The sequence below is a fragment of the Dipteris shenzhenensis genome, chromosome 33 (assembly GCF_047967505.1).
Source record: "Dipteris shenzhenensis isolate YYH24624 ecotype China chromosome 33, Dip_SZ_1.0, whole genome shotgun sequence".
In the NCBI taxonomy this organism is placed as follows: Eukaryota; Viridiplantae; Streptophyta; class Polypodiopsida; order Gleicheniales; family Dipteridaceae; genus Dipteris; species Dipteris shenzhenensis.
Window position 1 is genome coordinate 262,180 of NC_141628.1, and position 16,896 is coordinate 279,075.

The 16,896-nt window shown below is 48.1% G+C and overlaps 1 protein-coding gene across 4 annotated transcripts in view; it reads right to left on the reverse strand.

Annotated features, from left to right (window-relative positions):
• The window catches only part of LOC147879503 (uncharacterized), a 222,604-nt gene that overhangs the window by 173,198 nt on the left and 32,510 nt on the right, over positions 1 to 16,896 (reverse strand). For all 4 annotated transcript variants that reach the window (XM_087371951.1, XM_087371950.1, XM_087371949.1 and 1 more), the window contains 2 exons: positions 13,763 to 13,835; positions 6,067 to 6,170 (listed from right to left, as the gene is read on the reverse strand). In XM_087371951.1, the coding sequence (XP_087228077.1) occupies positions 6,067 to 6,170; positions 13,763 to 13,835 (177 nt within the window). The remainder of the gene's footprint in view (positions 1 to 6,066; positions 6,171 to 13,762; positions 13,836 to 16,896) is intronic.

Consider the following 16,896-nt stretch of genomic DNA (forward strand, 5'->3'; position numbering starts at 1 on the left):
TAAGCAGGAAGTAATTGATGAGGCTGTAAAATCTTGTAAGGATCCCCCCCCTACCCCGCAGCTAGTCTCTACAGTCAAAGATCTTGTTCACACTAAAGTACAAACTACTAAGAAGGAAGTGATTGTGGAAGTGGACACCAAAGCAAGTAAGTCTGATATTCAAGCAGAGATTAAAGAACACGAAGCTAGATGTGATAATGCGCTGAAGATTAGAATAGGGGGACTCCTACAAGATTGGTACAAAGAGGAGGACACATATAGTGAAATATTGACAAAGATCAAAGCAAGCTTGGCCAACATTGAATGGGTGGATGATGATGAGCATGATAATGACGACTCCAGGCCACTTTCTATTTTGCACTATAAAGGTAATGCAATCCTTACACTGAAGTCAAAAGATATGCGGATCAAGCTTCTTCGACAATCTTACAAGTTGAAGGGCACCAAAGTATGGATAATAGAGGAGCTTACACAAACTCAACTTAAGATTAAGGCAACTGAATTAGCTAAAGTTAGGGCTGCTAGAAAGGATGGAAAATGGGCAGTTTACCGTGAAAGACGTAGCACTAATCAGAGAGTTCAAAACAAAACCAAAAGACTCTCAGTCTTAAACTGATGTATGGCTGTTTACTCTTTCAGACTATCATTTAAGTACTCTAAATAATGTGGGTTGCTCTTTGCACTCCTTGGGAGCTGCCATGTGCCCTCCCTAAAGCAAATGTACTAGAGGGTTTCTTGCTGTCCCATAGACCTTTTGGTCTCCAGTGGACTTTAATAGACTTTCTTTCTTTCATGTAGGTGACCTTTGAACTTCTGAGTCTCCACATGGACTTTGTTGAGTAGCTCAAGTAGTCTAGCTTTTTCTCCAGGACTGAGAACCACAGTACCCACCCCAGAAGCTGAAGCGGGTGGAAGAACTAAAGGGCCTCCGGACGGAGCAGTACTCAATGTGGCTCGTGGGTACCATGGAGACACATGGTGGAGCGGCTGATGATACAACACCCCGTGCAAGAGACCACACTGGTGACGTTACTACTGATGTAGCCATAGTGGAGATAGATGGTACTGCATATGGTGCAGGCACTACCGTTGCGAAAGTAGATGGTGAAGACATGGGGAACCTGGGGTTCAAGGAGGATGCAGAGGCAGTTGGGAAGGAGAAGGAAGGGGTCGAAGCCATGTATGATGGATAAGTAGCAGTAGGAAAGGGTAGAGATAATGGAAATGGCACCGTAAGGGTAGGGACATAACCGAAGAAAAAGGTCAACCCATAGGTGACAGTCTCCTCTCCACTCTCCTCAAATACCTGCTAGAGTTCTCTCACTAGCTCCTTCAAGGGTATCACAACTACTCGGCATAAGAACTCTCTCCTCTAGGGACCCTAGAGCTCCACTTTCCTCTTGCTACTCAACAACAGCAGTGTCCCACCGTGATCGGCATAAACTGCCTTGGGGGGGGGGGGGGGGGGTCCTCTCCCTTCCGGAGGTGTTACAGAAGGCCAAAGGCCACTGGTGTGAGAAGCATGAGTGTTGTAAGCTCTAATGCAATGGATCGCGTGAAGTGCACTGTGCAGTGGTGTGCGGGTGTCGTAGGCTATAATGCAGTGTATCATGTTGTATGAGTGCACTATGCCATGTGACGGTCACATGAGAAATCTACAACATGAGTGCAAGAAGAGATAGTCATCATGCACTAGTGAACAATCCCCATATAAGAAGAAAACAGAAAGAATGAGAGAGTGACCAGGTTGGCCGAAGTACACCTCACTACAATAGGATCCACATGTCACAAGTCACAAGAACCAGGATACACAGGTATATCCCCATAGTGGATGGAGAGGTTATGACTCTTGTCTCGCCCAATCCATGGCCTCCCAAAAGTTTAATATATTGTCCAAGTCGCTTTCCTATCTAAGTCCTCCTCTACCTTGGTGTGGCATTTTCAGCTACAATCTTGGCCTTTTCATGCCCACTCAGCCCTCCGCTACCCTCTGCTCCCCCCCCCCCGCGGCTCAGCCCTCCGCTACCCCTCCGCCACCCTCGCTAAGCCCCCCCGCTACCCCCCCGCTCAGCCCTCCGCCACCCTCCGCTACCCCCCCCGCTCAGCCCTCCCTGGGCGTTGCTGCAACTACCCGCACCCCCCTTCTCGCTCCTCGCTCCCGCTCAGCCCCCCACTCCCCTCAGCCCGCCGCCCCTCGCTCCCGCTCAGCCCCCCTTCTCGCTACCCGCATCCCCCCTTCTCGCTCCTCGCTCCCCTCAGCCACCCCTCGCTCTCCTCAGCCACCCCTCGCTCCCCGCTACCCCCTCACTCAGCCACCACCCACCTCCCTCCCTCCTTTTCCGCTCATCCACTGCCCCCCCCCCCTTCTGTGCTCCCCTCGCCACCTTCTTTTTTTTTTTTGGAAAAAAAAAAAAAGGAAACCACAACCATCTTTTTTTTTTTTTTAAATCCTTGCCATCTTAGCCTCTCCTCCTTCTCCACCTCTTGGCCACCTCTTGGCTGCCTCTCCACTTCAGGCTTCCGCACTACCTCTCCACCACCTCGCACTGGACGTGCCTCCCATTATGGGGGGGGAACCGGTGCTCCCACTCCCAGCTGTTCATTAACACTAAGATCTGCACCCGCACCCCAAGAGAATGGGGGACAAAGCCAAGAAAGACGAAATTAATAACAACAAAAAAAAGCAAACGACACAACTGAATTTGGAGGATGTGAACACACGTTACAACCGATTCCGAAGTGGACTCGAGGTAAACAGCAAGGCAAAGGTAGGACCCGCCTAGCTTCTTCAGCATCTATCTCTACCTCAACCTCAACCTCAACCTCAACTCCCGCTACAATGTCAGTTTCGTTTTCAGCTCCAACCTCAGCTCCCTCTATCTCTATCTCTACTTCGACTTCAGTCCCCGCTTCAGGCCTAGCTCTAGTTCCAGTCTCAGCTCCATCTACATCTACGATCAGTGACATACTCATGGCCATGGCGCCGGTTGTTGTTCCCTTTCCCTCTTCTCCTGTTACAGCTCTCGCACAGCTTATGACACCTACTTCGGAGGTGTCATACACTGTGCCGCATTACGCTTCACTCTCCCCTCTCCCTCTCAGTTATCCCACTCTCCCACACCCCGTTGGGACTACCTTATCCATTCCACTGTCATCTCCGTTCCTCACTCAGCCACCATCCAGTTTTCGGACTCAGTCCCACTCTTTCATGCCACAGTCACCACAGTTTGAGCATGGACATGGGTGCACTGACACACCAAAGGCTCGTGAGACCCTACTCACGGAGATACATAGTTTTCGTGAGCGTGAGATGGAGCTGGCTTGCTTCGCATGGGAGCAGGTCCGCTTCAACCAGGAGCAGAGCCGCATCATATAGGAGCAGGCTAGGGCCATTCGGGAGCAAGCGGGTCTTATTCAAGGACTCAGACAGGATATCATGCAACTCCGACAGGAGGTCACAGCCATACACACTGTCCCAGGGAGTACCCCGGTGGTCGAGGCACAGATTGCAAGCATGCAATCTGCTATTGAGGAGACTTCCAGATGGGTTGACGTGGCCAAACGGGAACCCGCAAGGGTCACCCTTTCGGCTACCCTCATGGAGCAACAGCAGAGAGCCAGTAAGGCTCTCAACATCAGAGTACGCGGGATCCCATGCACTGAGGCTACACCGATGGTAGATGCGACTGCGTTCGGGAGATCATTTGGGCTGTCATGGCACTTTACGAGAGAGTTTCTGGCAGAGTTCGGGTAGGATCCAGGTGGACAGACGAGATCATGAGTACCATCGGGGTCAAACAAGGGTGTCCTTTGTCGCCTACCTTGTTTGGCCTCTACATTGACGAGCTTGAGACAGTGATGCAGATACAGGGGGGTGTAGGTTGCTCTCTTGCGGGCACGCTGATCCAAATTTTGCTCTATGCAGATGACGTGGCTCTCTTGTCTTCCTTAGCAGAGGGGCTTCAGAGACACCTAGACGCACTACAATCCTTTTGTGAGTCTCATGATTTGAAGGTCAACCTGGGTAAAACCAAGATCATGATCTTCAATACATCTCGAGCCATCATGCGTCACGAGCAGTTCACATTTGCGGGGTCATCTGTTGAGATAGTTTCATCATACACTTATCTTGGGGTTATCTTCTTTGGACCGAGCTTCACTATGAGACCCGCGATGCAGGCACGCTTGAGTAGAGGGTATGCCTCATTGGCCAGGCTAGAGAGGCAGTGCTTCCGCTCACACTTTCAGGATCCACGCACCAAGGGGTTGCTTTTTGACTCCTTGGCTCGCCCAGCGGGAATGTACAGCAGTCCTTGTTGGGGGCCAGACTTGTTGGGCCCGTGTGGAGCGGCTACAGGTTCTCATGCTATCACGGATGATTCATGGTAAGTCATCCGTTCCTCACCAGATCATTCAGGCTGAGTTTGGGTCACCCCCTTTACAACTAGATGCTGCATTTCAGGTCATCACATATCTGTACCGAGTTAGGGAATATGGGGATTATAGCTCGGGGCGTAGTAGGCTACCATGGATAGCTTTATCCTCTTCTATGATGGCACTTGCAGCAGGAGGAGATCAGAGGTGCTGGTCTGCACGTACAGAGAGATGGTTTGAGCGACTGGGGCTCCACATGGATAGACTCCCTCCCTTCCAGTATAGCATGGATGCTCCGTTCTCTCCCCTCTTATCACACGAGGTCAACCAGGTTATCCGTGAGGATCTACTACAGCTACATACTTTTCGGACCTGGTTGGAACCGAGTGAACTCCCAGTGAAGCTTAGCTTCTACAAAGATCACTTCTTACATATCACAGACGTTTCCACTGCCTCTTCAAAGATAGTTATGGGATTTTAGCCCATTTCCTCTCCTACCCAGACCAGCGGTGTTTGGCAAGTTTCATTCATGAGGCACTTAGACACCGCGAGAGGATACTCCAAGCACGGAGACAGGAGCAAACTTCTTCCTCGGTTGATCCCTCTCAGAGCTCTATCACGGAGTTCTTTCAGCTAGATGACATGGATCCCAACGAGACGAGGCCTCGACATGACCGTGACCCGCAGCCCGTGACCCGACAGCTCAGACAAAGGGTGTACACATAGATCACACTTGGAGACATCCCCTCCTTGTTTAGAGTTGGAGCCCGACCGACGGGGGTCACAGTAGCCCTTGTTAGACGTAGAGCTACAACTAGGAGACGTGCCAGGACCGCACCTCTGAGTGGCCGACAGCACTCTATTGCCAACTTCATGCCTCCACTGCCTCATCCATCCTGATATCTTGCTGTCTCTGGGGATCATGATGATATTGATGATGATGCTGAGATTGATATATAGTTGACCATCGACATGACTATGTTGTACTTAGGACTTAGTACTGCCATTCTGCATTTTTCGCATTTTTTGCATTTTGCATTTTGCATTGGTATGGACGCTCATTCAGTAGCTCCACTACCACAGCTCATTGTATCAGGATTTTCACAATCTCATAGACCCATCGGTCTTCCGAAGACTTTAATAAACTTTCTTTCTTTCTTTCTTTCTTGAGTTTTTTCTTGAACTTTATTCATTATCAGCATGATATATCAGCACCTCGAGTCTCGCACTATTGGGGATTTCTTTCATAGACAGGGCCCAGAAAAGGGCAGAGACTAGGACCACCGAAACTAGTGACAAAGGGGGGAAAGGCCCCTGAGCAGCCAAGGAACACAACCCATACAAAATAAAGTGCAGGGCACAAGAAACAGGTGAAGGAGAGGAAGGAGCAAAAAGTGCAGCAACAGGCTGTTTTTAATGCTAGACGTGATGACGTAGACACACCGAGAAGAAAAAGGAAGGCGAATTGGAGTGAGAAGGAGCAGAGGGGTAGCGGGGAGGGATGAACTATAGCATCCCATCAAAAGGGCTTGTATGAGTGCAATAGGCTGTGCCTACAGCTGGGACAGTGAGGCTAGCTTTTATACTATGGTCATGTTTGTTTCCACTCTTTTCAATGAATACCTTCGATAGCTAAATGTTGATGTTCCTTCTTAGCCATTAAAATAAGCAAAAACAAAGATTCCAGCAAACCTGAGACATGATGATTTCTTTTTCCAGCTTCTTAAGGTACCCTGATCCTAGCTCACTCAACTCGAACACTTGTTTTTCTTTCTCCAAAAGCTGTTTGTTTAATTCTGCAAAACCAAACAATACCAAAACCCCAGTCAAACCACTAGCTACCAATCCCACCACAACTTTGACTGAGGGATTGATTATGATCCTTTTTGCCTCCTCAAAGCGACCTTGGTATTGGTATGCATATCAAAATGAACCCTATGGTGAACGCACTATCTAGCATTTCTGAAAAATAGTTATTTCTTTGAGTCTCAATTTCAAGTTGTAAATACATTTGTCATCAGATGACTGCTCTCATATGTTGTAAATACATTTTCCATCAGACAACTGTTCTCATATGTTGTAACACATCTCTGACAATAATTATTTTTCTTGACAAGGGTATTTAAATATGCTGCCCTTCCCTCCTGACCCCCTGCTCCTCCTACCCCGCTCCCCCTACCCGCCTCTACCTCCTACCCCACTGCCCTCTCCCCTCCTCTCCAAACCCCCCCGCTGCCCCTCCTTCCTCTCCCCCTTCTCCCTCCACCCTCCGCTCCTCCTACCCCGCCTCCCTTCCCCTCCCCCGCCCCTTCCTTCTGCCCCTGCCTCTGCATCACCACCTCCCTCCCTCCCCCTCCCCCCTCTTCAACCCCTGACGGAACAAGAGAGAGATTCTCTTGATTTTCTCTCTCTTGTTCCGTCGCTCAGCCCCCTCCTCGTCGCTCAGCCCCCTCCCCGTCGCTCAGCCCCCTCCCCTCGTCCATCGCTCTGCCCCCTCCTCGTCGCTCAGCCCCCTCCCCGTCGCTCAGCCCCCTCCCCTCGTCCGTCGCTCAGCCCCCTCCTCTCTCGTCCGTCGCTCAGCCCCCTCCCCTCGTCCGTCGCTCAGCCCCCTCCCTCTCGTCCATCGTCCGTCGCTCCCCTCGACCGTCGTCTGTCGTTCCCCCCCTCCATCCCTCGTCGCTCCCCCGTCGCTCAGCCTCCGTCGCTCCCCCCCGTCACTCCCCTCGTCGTGCAGCTCGTCGTTGCCCAGCCCGCCACTCTTGACTTCCCCACTTCCTCTCCCCACTCTTGGCTGGGCTGTACCCCAGGCCCAGCCAAGAGGTTAGTCCAGCCAAAAGGGGGATAGTCGATATGGCCAGCCCATCCTCCCCTCATCCCCCCAAGCTTTACTCCGCCATGGTAGCCACAACCCCTGCTCCCTTCGACAGGACGTACTCTAGGTATAAGATTCAACCTCCCCCGACGTCGACCAAGTCGCAAGAGCAGATTTACCATCTCCAGCAAGAAGTGCGAGACCTAAGGTCCCAGCTCACCCAAGCCCTAGCTCGTATTGCAGCTTTGGAAGGCCCAGGGAAGCAGGAGATTATTGCAGCAGACGTACAAACATGTAAAGCTGAGCCCCCAACATCACAGCTGATTTCCATGGTTAGAGAGCTCATCGAGGTGAAAGTGACAGCTGAACCCAAGGTTGACATCCAAACAGAGATCCAAGAACATCACCTTCGGAAAGAGAATGCTATGAAGATTCGAATAGGGGGAATACCCAATTGGCAGCACGAGGATGACACTTTCGAGGAGGCAATCGACAGAATCAAGGCAGCAGTCCCGGCCATTGATTGGTCAGCAAGCCCAACTGATAACAAGAATGATGATGAAGAGGAGTCTTCCCGAGTTTATTTATCGCCTAGGAATGGACACGTTGTCATCACCTTCAACTCGAAGACACTCAGGAAGAGGATTCTACGACAATCCTATAAGCTGAAGGGGAAAAAGATATGGATTGCTGAGGAGCTTACAAGAACCCAGCTGAAGAACAAAGCTACTGAGCTTGCTAAGGTTCGGGCAGCCAGGGAAGCAGGAAAATGGGCAGTATATCGTGATGGTCTTGCAGTGATTAGAGAATTTAAGACAAAATCTAAAGACCCTCAGTCTTAAACTGATGTAATGGCCACTCCATAGCCTAGTACTTAGTTCCTTTTATGTTTTATGTTCTATGTGTTTTGTTTTTTTGGAGGAATCTGATGATACTCCCAGGGAGGTTGCCTATGGCCCTCTCTGTACTGATGTATAAGCAGGTCTCTTTTGTCCCATAGACCTTTTTAGGTCTCCAGTGGACATTAATAAACTTTCTTTCTTTCTTTCTTTCTCTCTGGCAACAGGTTGTCGGACGGACAGAGCATCCTCGTGCTCGTGTCGGCCCTTCCACCTTGATTGACGAATGGGTTCCCATTCAGCCGATCCTCAACCGCTTCCACCAGCCGCAAAAACAGTTACCTTTTCCAAAGACGAGCTTCAACAGCTCAAGACAGACCCAGAGCAGGAGTATGCCACCTCACTCTTTGCTCGCATCCACGATTCCTACCCCTCCAGGCTACAGGCTAGGGATTGGATTCTTTTGGCTTTACCTGGAGACCTCGCAGGGCACCTCACCAATGTTCGTCTACTCAGACGACGGTTCTTCCAGGTGGTACTTGATTCTCCAGAGTCAGCCGGTTCAGTACTCAGGGCTAGTCCTTTGGCATTGGGCTCCAAGAGGATCTTTTTGACACCCTTCACCTTGGGTTTCGATCCAGTAGAGGAAGATAGTAGGGTTACCTCACTTTTCATCAGGTTCCCCGGCCTTCCTCGCATAGTACGATCAATACCCCGTTGGATGCTTGTGAGGGTTGTTGACACTCTGCCACCTCTATGAGGCACCTCGGACCAGTCTCAGTTATAGTCATGTGATATTACTGCAGGCGTAGATGTGGTTGCCCTAGGCCCCCCACCTGCTCATCAGGAGGGGCAACCCATTTCTTTAGGTCCTATCACTGATGTGCCTGATCAGTCCCCTTCCTCTGTTAGTCACACTTCACCTCTTGATAGAGGTAAGGGGGTTTTTTCTCCTTCTCCCTCGGGTGCAGGGATTCTTCACCCTCCTATGCACTCCTATGCTAGTTGCAGCCTACAGGAACTCTTTTGCAGTACTGGCAGATTTGACAGAGTTTGAGAGGAGTTTGTACCCTCTACCCTGGAGGAGCCAGTTATTGGGATTCCATTCGATAGGGTTTCCACCTCTGCTGGGGTGGGTTTTCTTTCACCAGTTGATTTCCCTCCACTTGACAGGAGAACTCTTTCACAGGAGAGGATTTTCTCCACCACCAGGTCAGGTAGGACCTTTCACCCGGCCTCCTCCTGTCGATGAGGATTGCTAGTTGGAACGTTCAGGGCCTTGGTGGTATACATGATTGCCGCCGCGGCTGTTTCGTTAACCAACTCCGTCCAGCTATTTCAGTGGTCCCATTGATATCCTTATGCTCCAAGAGCATAAGCTGGATGGTAGAAATTGTGCCAAGTCAGGTAAGCTTCTTTCTGGCCATACTTTTTGGTCACTTGACTTAGGCACCAGGGGAGGTATTTGCATTTCTATCTCTTCTTCGATGCTCCCCTTGGTCATTGGACACGGAGTCATAGTCCCCTCTAGAGCACAATAGGTTATTTTAATGATTGGTGGGCATAAGGTTGGCTTCCTTAACCTTTATGCACCCAACTTGAGAGGGGATCGTGTCCTCCTTTGGAAGGAGTTGCTCTCTTGGTCACATATTGCAGATTCTTGAACTATTGGGGACGATTTCAATATGGTTGAAATGCCTTCAGACAAAAGAGAGGGTAGGGAAGGTGGCATTCACTCCCTGGAGACAGTAGCATGGGATGCCTTCCTTTTTCAGTTCAGTGGTGGCAGAGATATTTGGTATGACGATGCTTTTCACACTCAGCCACAGTCTCTTCTGTTTTCTTGGGTCGAACAAGACAATAAGGATGCCTATCCATGCATGGATTGATAGATTTTATGTGGATGATTGGGCACTGGACAGAGGTGCGACAGTATGCATCAGCGCAGGGGTGTCCACTTCAAATCATTCTCCAGTTGTTTTGGTGGTTTCAGAGCCTCGGGCGAGAGGCTGCTCTGCCAGTATCAGGATTCCATATGCCCTCTACGCAGAGGAGGGCCTCACAGAGGCAATGCTACGGATTTGGGATTCTCACCTGCAGGGTGGGCAGCCGTCCCCGCCAGATGTGGCTGCAGCCCTCACTAATATTAGCAGCTTTTATCAGTCTGTTGCTAGTATTAGGAGAGATGAGATTCACAAGAGAGAGTTTGCCATTCGACAGCAACTAGCAACTCTTCAAAGAGAAGAGCAGAAATGGCCTACAAATGCTTGGATTCAGGAGTGCCTTGCTGCAGCAAGGGCTCATCAATAGACACTTTTAGATGAGAGAGCAGAGTATGCCTTTCACGCCAGAGAATCTTTTTGGACGCAGATCGGAGGTACAGTCAACAAACAGTTCTTCTCTACTCTTGGCCCTAGACATAGTAGAAAGAGTGTTTCGCAGCTTGTTGACTTAGATGGGATACTTCAAACACATCCAGATGCCGTCATGCAGATTCCTTCAGATTACTATGCCTCCCTTCTGACTGTAGATCCTCATTCACACGCCAGAGATGATGCTAGATGGTTATTTGGCAGCATATTCCTATGTTGGTGGATAGAGGTATGAGACCCTCACTTGATGCACGCTTCACCAACATAGAGTTCAGGACCACTCTTACTGCCCTTCATAAGGGTAGTTGTCCAGGGTTAGATGGGATACACCTTTTTTTATTATTTTTGGGGATCAGATTGGGGATTACCTCACCTCAGCCCTGCAGGGCGTTTGGGACTCGGGTGAGATGCCGGACTCATTCTCGAAGGGTCTCATTCATCTTATCCCAAAAGGAGGTTGCAGAAATTTAGTGTCTGAGTGGAGACCGATCACCTTACTGGGCACTTTATATAAGATCTTGGCAAAAGCCATCAGCCTGCGATTGCATCCCATCCTGCTAGATCTTATACATGACACACAGACAGGCTTTGTCCATGGCAGAAGCATTTTTTATAATACATCCTCATTTTGGAAAGCTTCTAAGTTGGCGATGCATGAGGGCCATTGGCAATTCTACTCCTAGATTTCAAAAAAGCATATGACCAAGTAGATTGGGGTTTTCTAGAGGGAACCCTTCTTCGCTTTGGATTCTCAGATTTGTGGATTAGAGGGGTTTCTGCTCTTTACAGGTCAGCCCATAGCCAAGTACTCATTGGTGCAGTCAGGGGAGACAGGTTTTAGGTATCCAGATCAGTCCGACAGGGATGCCCTCTAGCCCCCTTACTATTCTTATTTGTAGCTGAAGCTATGAGCCTCTATATTAGAGCTCAAGCTAATACTCTTGGGCTGAGACTTCCATTGAGACAGGAAGAGGAGTTGCTAGACAGTGAGCTGGCAGATGACACAGCTTTTTTTTTGGATGCCCCTCCACAAACACTCACCTCTTTCAGGACAGCCTTGGATTTATTTTGCATTGCAGCAGGGGCTCACATTAACTGGAACAAATCCAATGGTTTCTGGATAAGTGATGAGGACACTCCAGATTGGGGTGCTGAATTGGGGTGCTGATATTGGATTTACTTGGATTCAGAGGGGTGTCTCCGTCAAGTATCTTGGATGCCAGGTTGGGGTAGGCATTTCTCCAGCACAGCAATTCACTCCCGTGTTGGAGAGCATCAGGAGGAAACTCCTATTTTGGAGTTCGGCCAGACTTGACCTTGCATCCAAAGTGGTGGTTGTAAACCAGGTACTATTGGCTACAGCCTGGTTTGTTTGCTCTTGTTGGTGCCGATCTACAAGCAGTATCACTCAGCTCAAGAGACCTATCAAGAATTTTTTGTGGAGTGGATTAGACTGCACTTCAGTTGTGATAGCCAGGGTGGCTTGGGAGACTCTTATTTTACCCACTGGGGAAGGGGGCCTCAGTATTATTGATCCAAGCTTGCAGTGTGTGTAGAACCCTGCTCTGCAAGATGGTGGTTAGAGGTTTGATGCTTGGTCAGGAGCCTTGGAAGGATTTTTTCTTACGTAGTATACAAACATGCACACCTTCTCAGGGAGGAGATTGGATGGACAGCCCTAGATGGATCTTTACGTCAGCCCGTCTCAGATCTCCTACTTCCCCTCTCATGGCTGCTATTCTGAAAGCTTGGGACAGCTTCAAAAGTACTCTTCGAAGAGTTCCACCCTCCTCTCGTGAAGAAATTGACAGGCAGCCCGTCATGTGGAATGATTGCATACTAGATGAGCATGGCAGATCACTAGGCATGTCACATTATATGTAGTGGTCTAGATGGGAGTTGGGACCTGCATTCACGGTGGGTGCTTGGAAAGTTTTCAGGATGCTTCTAGAGGATCAGAGAGCTCATTCAGTTAGTCACCTCAAAGGAAGTGCAGCCAGTGGAGTGGATGGATACAGACCATTTGCCTATTTCTGAGTCCACCTGTGTTGGGGGCTTTTTCGAGGACAGGTATCCCTCTGCAGGTTATAGCCTTGCGGGATGCACATGAGGATACCCTTGTCTTTCAAGTTCATGCAGGAGGCAGACTCCACAGATCTTCAAAGGACATTCTTTTGGAGGCTCCTTTTCAACCTGTCAGGATTGCAAGATACATGGAGATGGGTAGAGACTCACAGTGGTATCTTGATCTAGACCCCGTTCTCCTAGCTATTGGATCTTAGAGGCTTTGGCTGTATGGAGGTTCCCCTATTAGATCCTTGCTATGGGATCCACGGGAATGGGAATGGATAGTTGCAGGGCAGGGCACCGAGAGAAAAGCATCCCCTTCTTTTGTTACACGGTCGGAAATGCCAGGAGATTCTAGCTCAGTTGTAGGGGCTGGAGGCCCTCTAGAGCTCCTCATTGGGATACTTTTCAGATTTCTACAGAAATGCATAAAAACTTTTAGAGGAGACTTTGGAAATCCCTCAAGAATAGGAAAATCACGTTATTCATCTAGCTTACTATTCATGGAGGGATTGCAGTGAACCTGTGGAGATCCAGGTTCGGGGCTGACCCTACATGTCCTCGATGCCACTCAGCAGTTGAGTCAATGCAGCACTAGCTTTGGGAGTGCACTCAGGCGAGGACGGTTTGGAAGGGTGCTACTAAAATACTTTGCACTTTTCATAGAGCACCCTTCTTCATGACCTGGGGATCAGTTGCTTGGTTGTCACTCACTAGTCCACAGGCTTTCTTTGAGGGACATGACACGGACACAGCTTTCTTTGTTCGACGGCATGTCATGCTCCCTCCGGGATGTTCCGATTACTCCATTCAGAGCTCCGCACGCTTCTGTAGACCATCTTGGCATGGCATATTTGGAGAGCCAGATGTACAAAGGCTTTGGAGGACTCCCAAGTTCACCCTTCTCAGACTATGGCCAATATCTCAGATAATATACACACTTTGATGGCCATTTGAGCGAACATACAAGGAACCTCCAGGACTGCTACTGCTAGGAGGGTTGCTTTTCTCAGTCTGGAAGAATTGTCCTTTCTTCTTTGACTCTGCTTCAGGGATGAGGTGGCATTTTCAGCCGCCACCCAGAATTTTTGTTTTTCTCAGTCTGGAAGAATTGTCCTTTCTTCTTTGACTCTCCTTCAGGGATGAGGTGGCATTTTCAGCCGCCACCCAGAATTTTTGTTTGCTCATTCTGAGCTGTTTTTTCTCATGCTTGACATGATGTACTCCCGCACTTGAGCTTGCTCTGCAGTTTTTATTCATACTTAATGAAGTACTTTTCTTGAAAAAAATATGCTCACCTGCAATACTCAACTCAAAGTCTGTCTGTTGGTTTCTAATGTCCTCTTCACTTTTTGCATGCAATTTCTTCACCTGAAACATGACAATCTTGATTCTTAGGTTGCACATATGATTGGAAGCAGGATATAATTGTTGCCAATTTTATTTTCTGAAAAGGCTCTGTCCTTAGTTCCAGATGAGACATTAAAAAAGTAACTCCAATCAAGCATCTGTATTGAATACAATTTCAATATGTGGAGATGTTTTTTTTGTTATCTTTACACATTGACAGTTAGAACTGTTCTATTCATTGATGTGAGGATTTGCTCTATTTTTCATGTGACATTGCATCATTTTATGTAGTGTCAACCCATGGGCTTTGAACTAAATTTGCTATTTTGATATTGCAAAATACATCTACTTCGAGTAGTGAGTAAATTTCATGAGTATAAATTTTTCAAAACTAGAACATATGGTACGAGAGCTGAACATACAGGAAGAAGCATGTCTAGTTGATACCATTTTTTTGCTTTTTAGGTGGAAATAAGAAAACTACTTGTAAAGTATTTATTGTTCTTGAAGTCATGAATAAAATTCTTAAAGCTACTTTTATGGATAGAAAAGATTCAACTCTCAAAGTGATTTTTGAAGCAGAAGCTTTCGAATTTTTAGGTGGGAGAATCGAAAAGCTTGGGTACATTCCTAAATCGTTTGTAGTACTGATTGGCCGTTACACGTTCGCCTAAGAATAGTCCAATCCATTTTGGTGGCATACATTTTGCTTTACCTGCCCTTGATCATGTTTGGCAAGGCAGACCTTACATGCTTTATGTCCGCCATTATGGAAACTTTTTGGCATTCCAAACATGGCCGAGAAAGTTTGAGAGTGCTTTCAATGCAATGTCTCTACTCGCCAAAGATGCACGGGGGTTTAAATATTCTCAACATTCACCAACATATCCTCGCTCATAAGGGCAAAATGATGCTGAGATTTCTGCAAGGTGATCAACCTTGGGCTGCCATGATGCGCTCTTTACTTTTGCGCATTACCACCTTTGCTTTTGGTTAATGGCAGCCCACTCAGTGGGATTTTTTACTATATCAATTCGTGTTGAGGGGAAAAAACAGATCAAGCTATGAAATAGCCAGTAAAAGGGGCCATTTGTCACTTATTGCCTCTAAATTCAGATGATATGTCAACAAGCATATTGTACAAAGTATATATCCAAACATTAAATGCCATGGTGAAGAGAACAAGGGGAATGCAAAGATGATTACTCTCAAAAGAAGATCCACAGATTCAGAGAATACCCTCAAATGCAAAGATGATACTGTTAAAAGCAGATCAAAAGATTGAGAGGTCTTTTTGGAGGAGACTTTTGAGTTCCCTCAAGAATAGAAAACTGATTCGCTTTTTCTGGATTTCTGTCCATGGAGTGAGTGCAGTAAATCAGTGGGCGAGCATTTCTGGAGCTCATCCCTCTTCTCCCCAGTGTGCCTCAGCTGCGAGTTTCTTGGGCACTCCCTTTGGGAAGCCAGGATCATTTGGATTGGGATTGCAGCATTGCTGCATAGGTTTTCCTCCTCCCTTTCTTCGTTAGTTTGGGTTTTCTGGTCTGGCTCTCTCTTACTGGGCCTCATTTTTTTAGTTGGAGTCACGATTCCTCATGGGATTTCTTTTCTGTACATGGCACCAAGGGCTAGCACTTTTGTATGAGTTCGCTTTTCTATGTACTTTGTCCCACAGGCCCGCGAGGCCTCCTGTGGATGTTAATCTCTCTCTCTCTCTCTCTCTCTCTCTCTCTCTCTCTCTCACCCACTCAGCCTCTCCCGCTAGCCCCTCCGCTCAGCCTCTCCCACTAGCCCCGCCTCTCACAGCTCATTGTAACAGGTTTCTGACAGTCTCATAGACCCATTGGTCTTCCGAAGACTTTAATAAACTTTCTTTCTCCCGCTAGCCCCTCTGTTCAGCCTCTCCGCCTCAGCCTCCCTCAGCCACTCAGCCTCTCCGCCCCTCTCTCTCTCTCTCAGGTCTCGCAATGACAGGGGGTCATCGTCCAACCCAACCTCAGGAGGCTGACCTGAGCCCCTGGCTCAGTCTGGGTTGTTAGCTTCAACAAAGGGGTACTGGATTGCACAGGTCTTTCCCAGCATGGAGTTCCCGAAGACGAAGCTCTTTCCATCGACTCCAGCTAACAAGAAGCCATCCTACGCCGCCATGGTGTCAACACCTTCTCCTTATGCCTTGACTTTTCACAGATTTCAAAGCAAGCTTGATCTACATGAGTGGATCTACTTCCTACAACAAGAACTCAGAGATGCAAAGCTCCACATTGCTTCCCTTTAGAAGACAGTTTCATAAATGAAGAATGAAGGCAGACAAAAGGTAATCCAAGAAGTCCTACAGCAATGCAATACTGCAACTCCTACACCACAGCTTGTAGCCAAGATCCAAGAAATGGTCAGCACTCAGCTCAAATCCATGGGACAGGAAATTACAGCAACAATACATAACAAGATCAACAAATGTGATGTTTATACAGAGGTATCAGCAAGCCATAGCAAGTAACAATAAGATTTTACGTATTGGGGGATTGCAAGATAGTTGCCTTAGCTATTTTAAAATGGAAGAGGAAGAGGAATGTATTGATGAGGAAAAGATTATCCTGTTAGAATATGAAGCCAAGTTGAGTCAGTTTGGTGTGTTCTAGTGTGTTCTAGTGTGAGTTCTAGTCTAGTGTGTCCTATGGATGCCATGTGTCACATTGGGAGTTATCCCATATGCATTGGTGTTCATATGTGTGTGTGTGCTCTATATAAGAGTTGTGTACTTGTCTAGTGTCAAATCAATCAATAGTGATTGCTCCTGGTCCTCGTTTGTGAGTTCAGTTCACTCCCGCATCATTTCCTGGTTCTCCCTCAGCATTGGCGCACATTCCTTGTCAGTTGGTCGCCAAACACTTGTTTTGGAGCAGTCCAGCGGCTGTTTTTTAACGTTTTGAGGTCCAATTTCAACGTTTTTTGACATTTTGGCACTGCCCAAACATAAACGACCCGCACCATTTTGAGAGGAAAAAAATCGAATTTTTTGTCCATACGCCTGTACAGAACTCTGCAGGTGGATGCGCGACAGTGCTAAGAGTCCGTACAACTT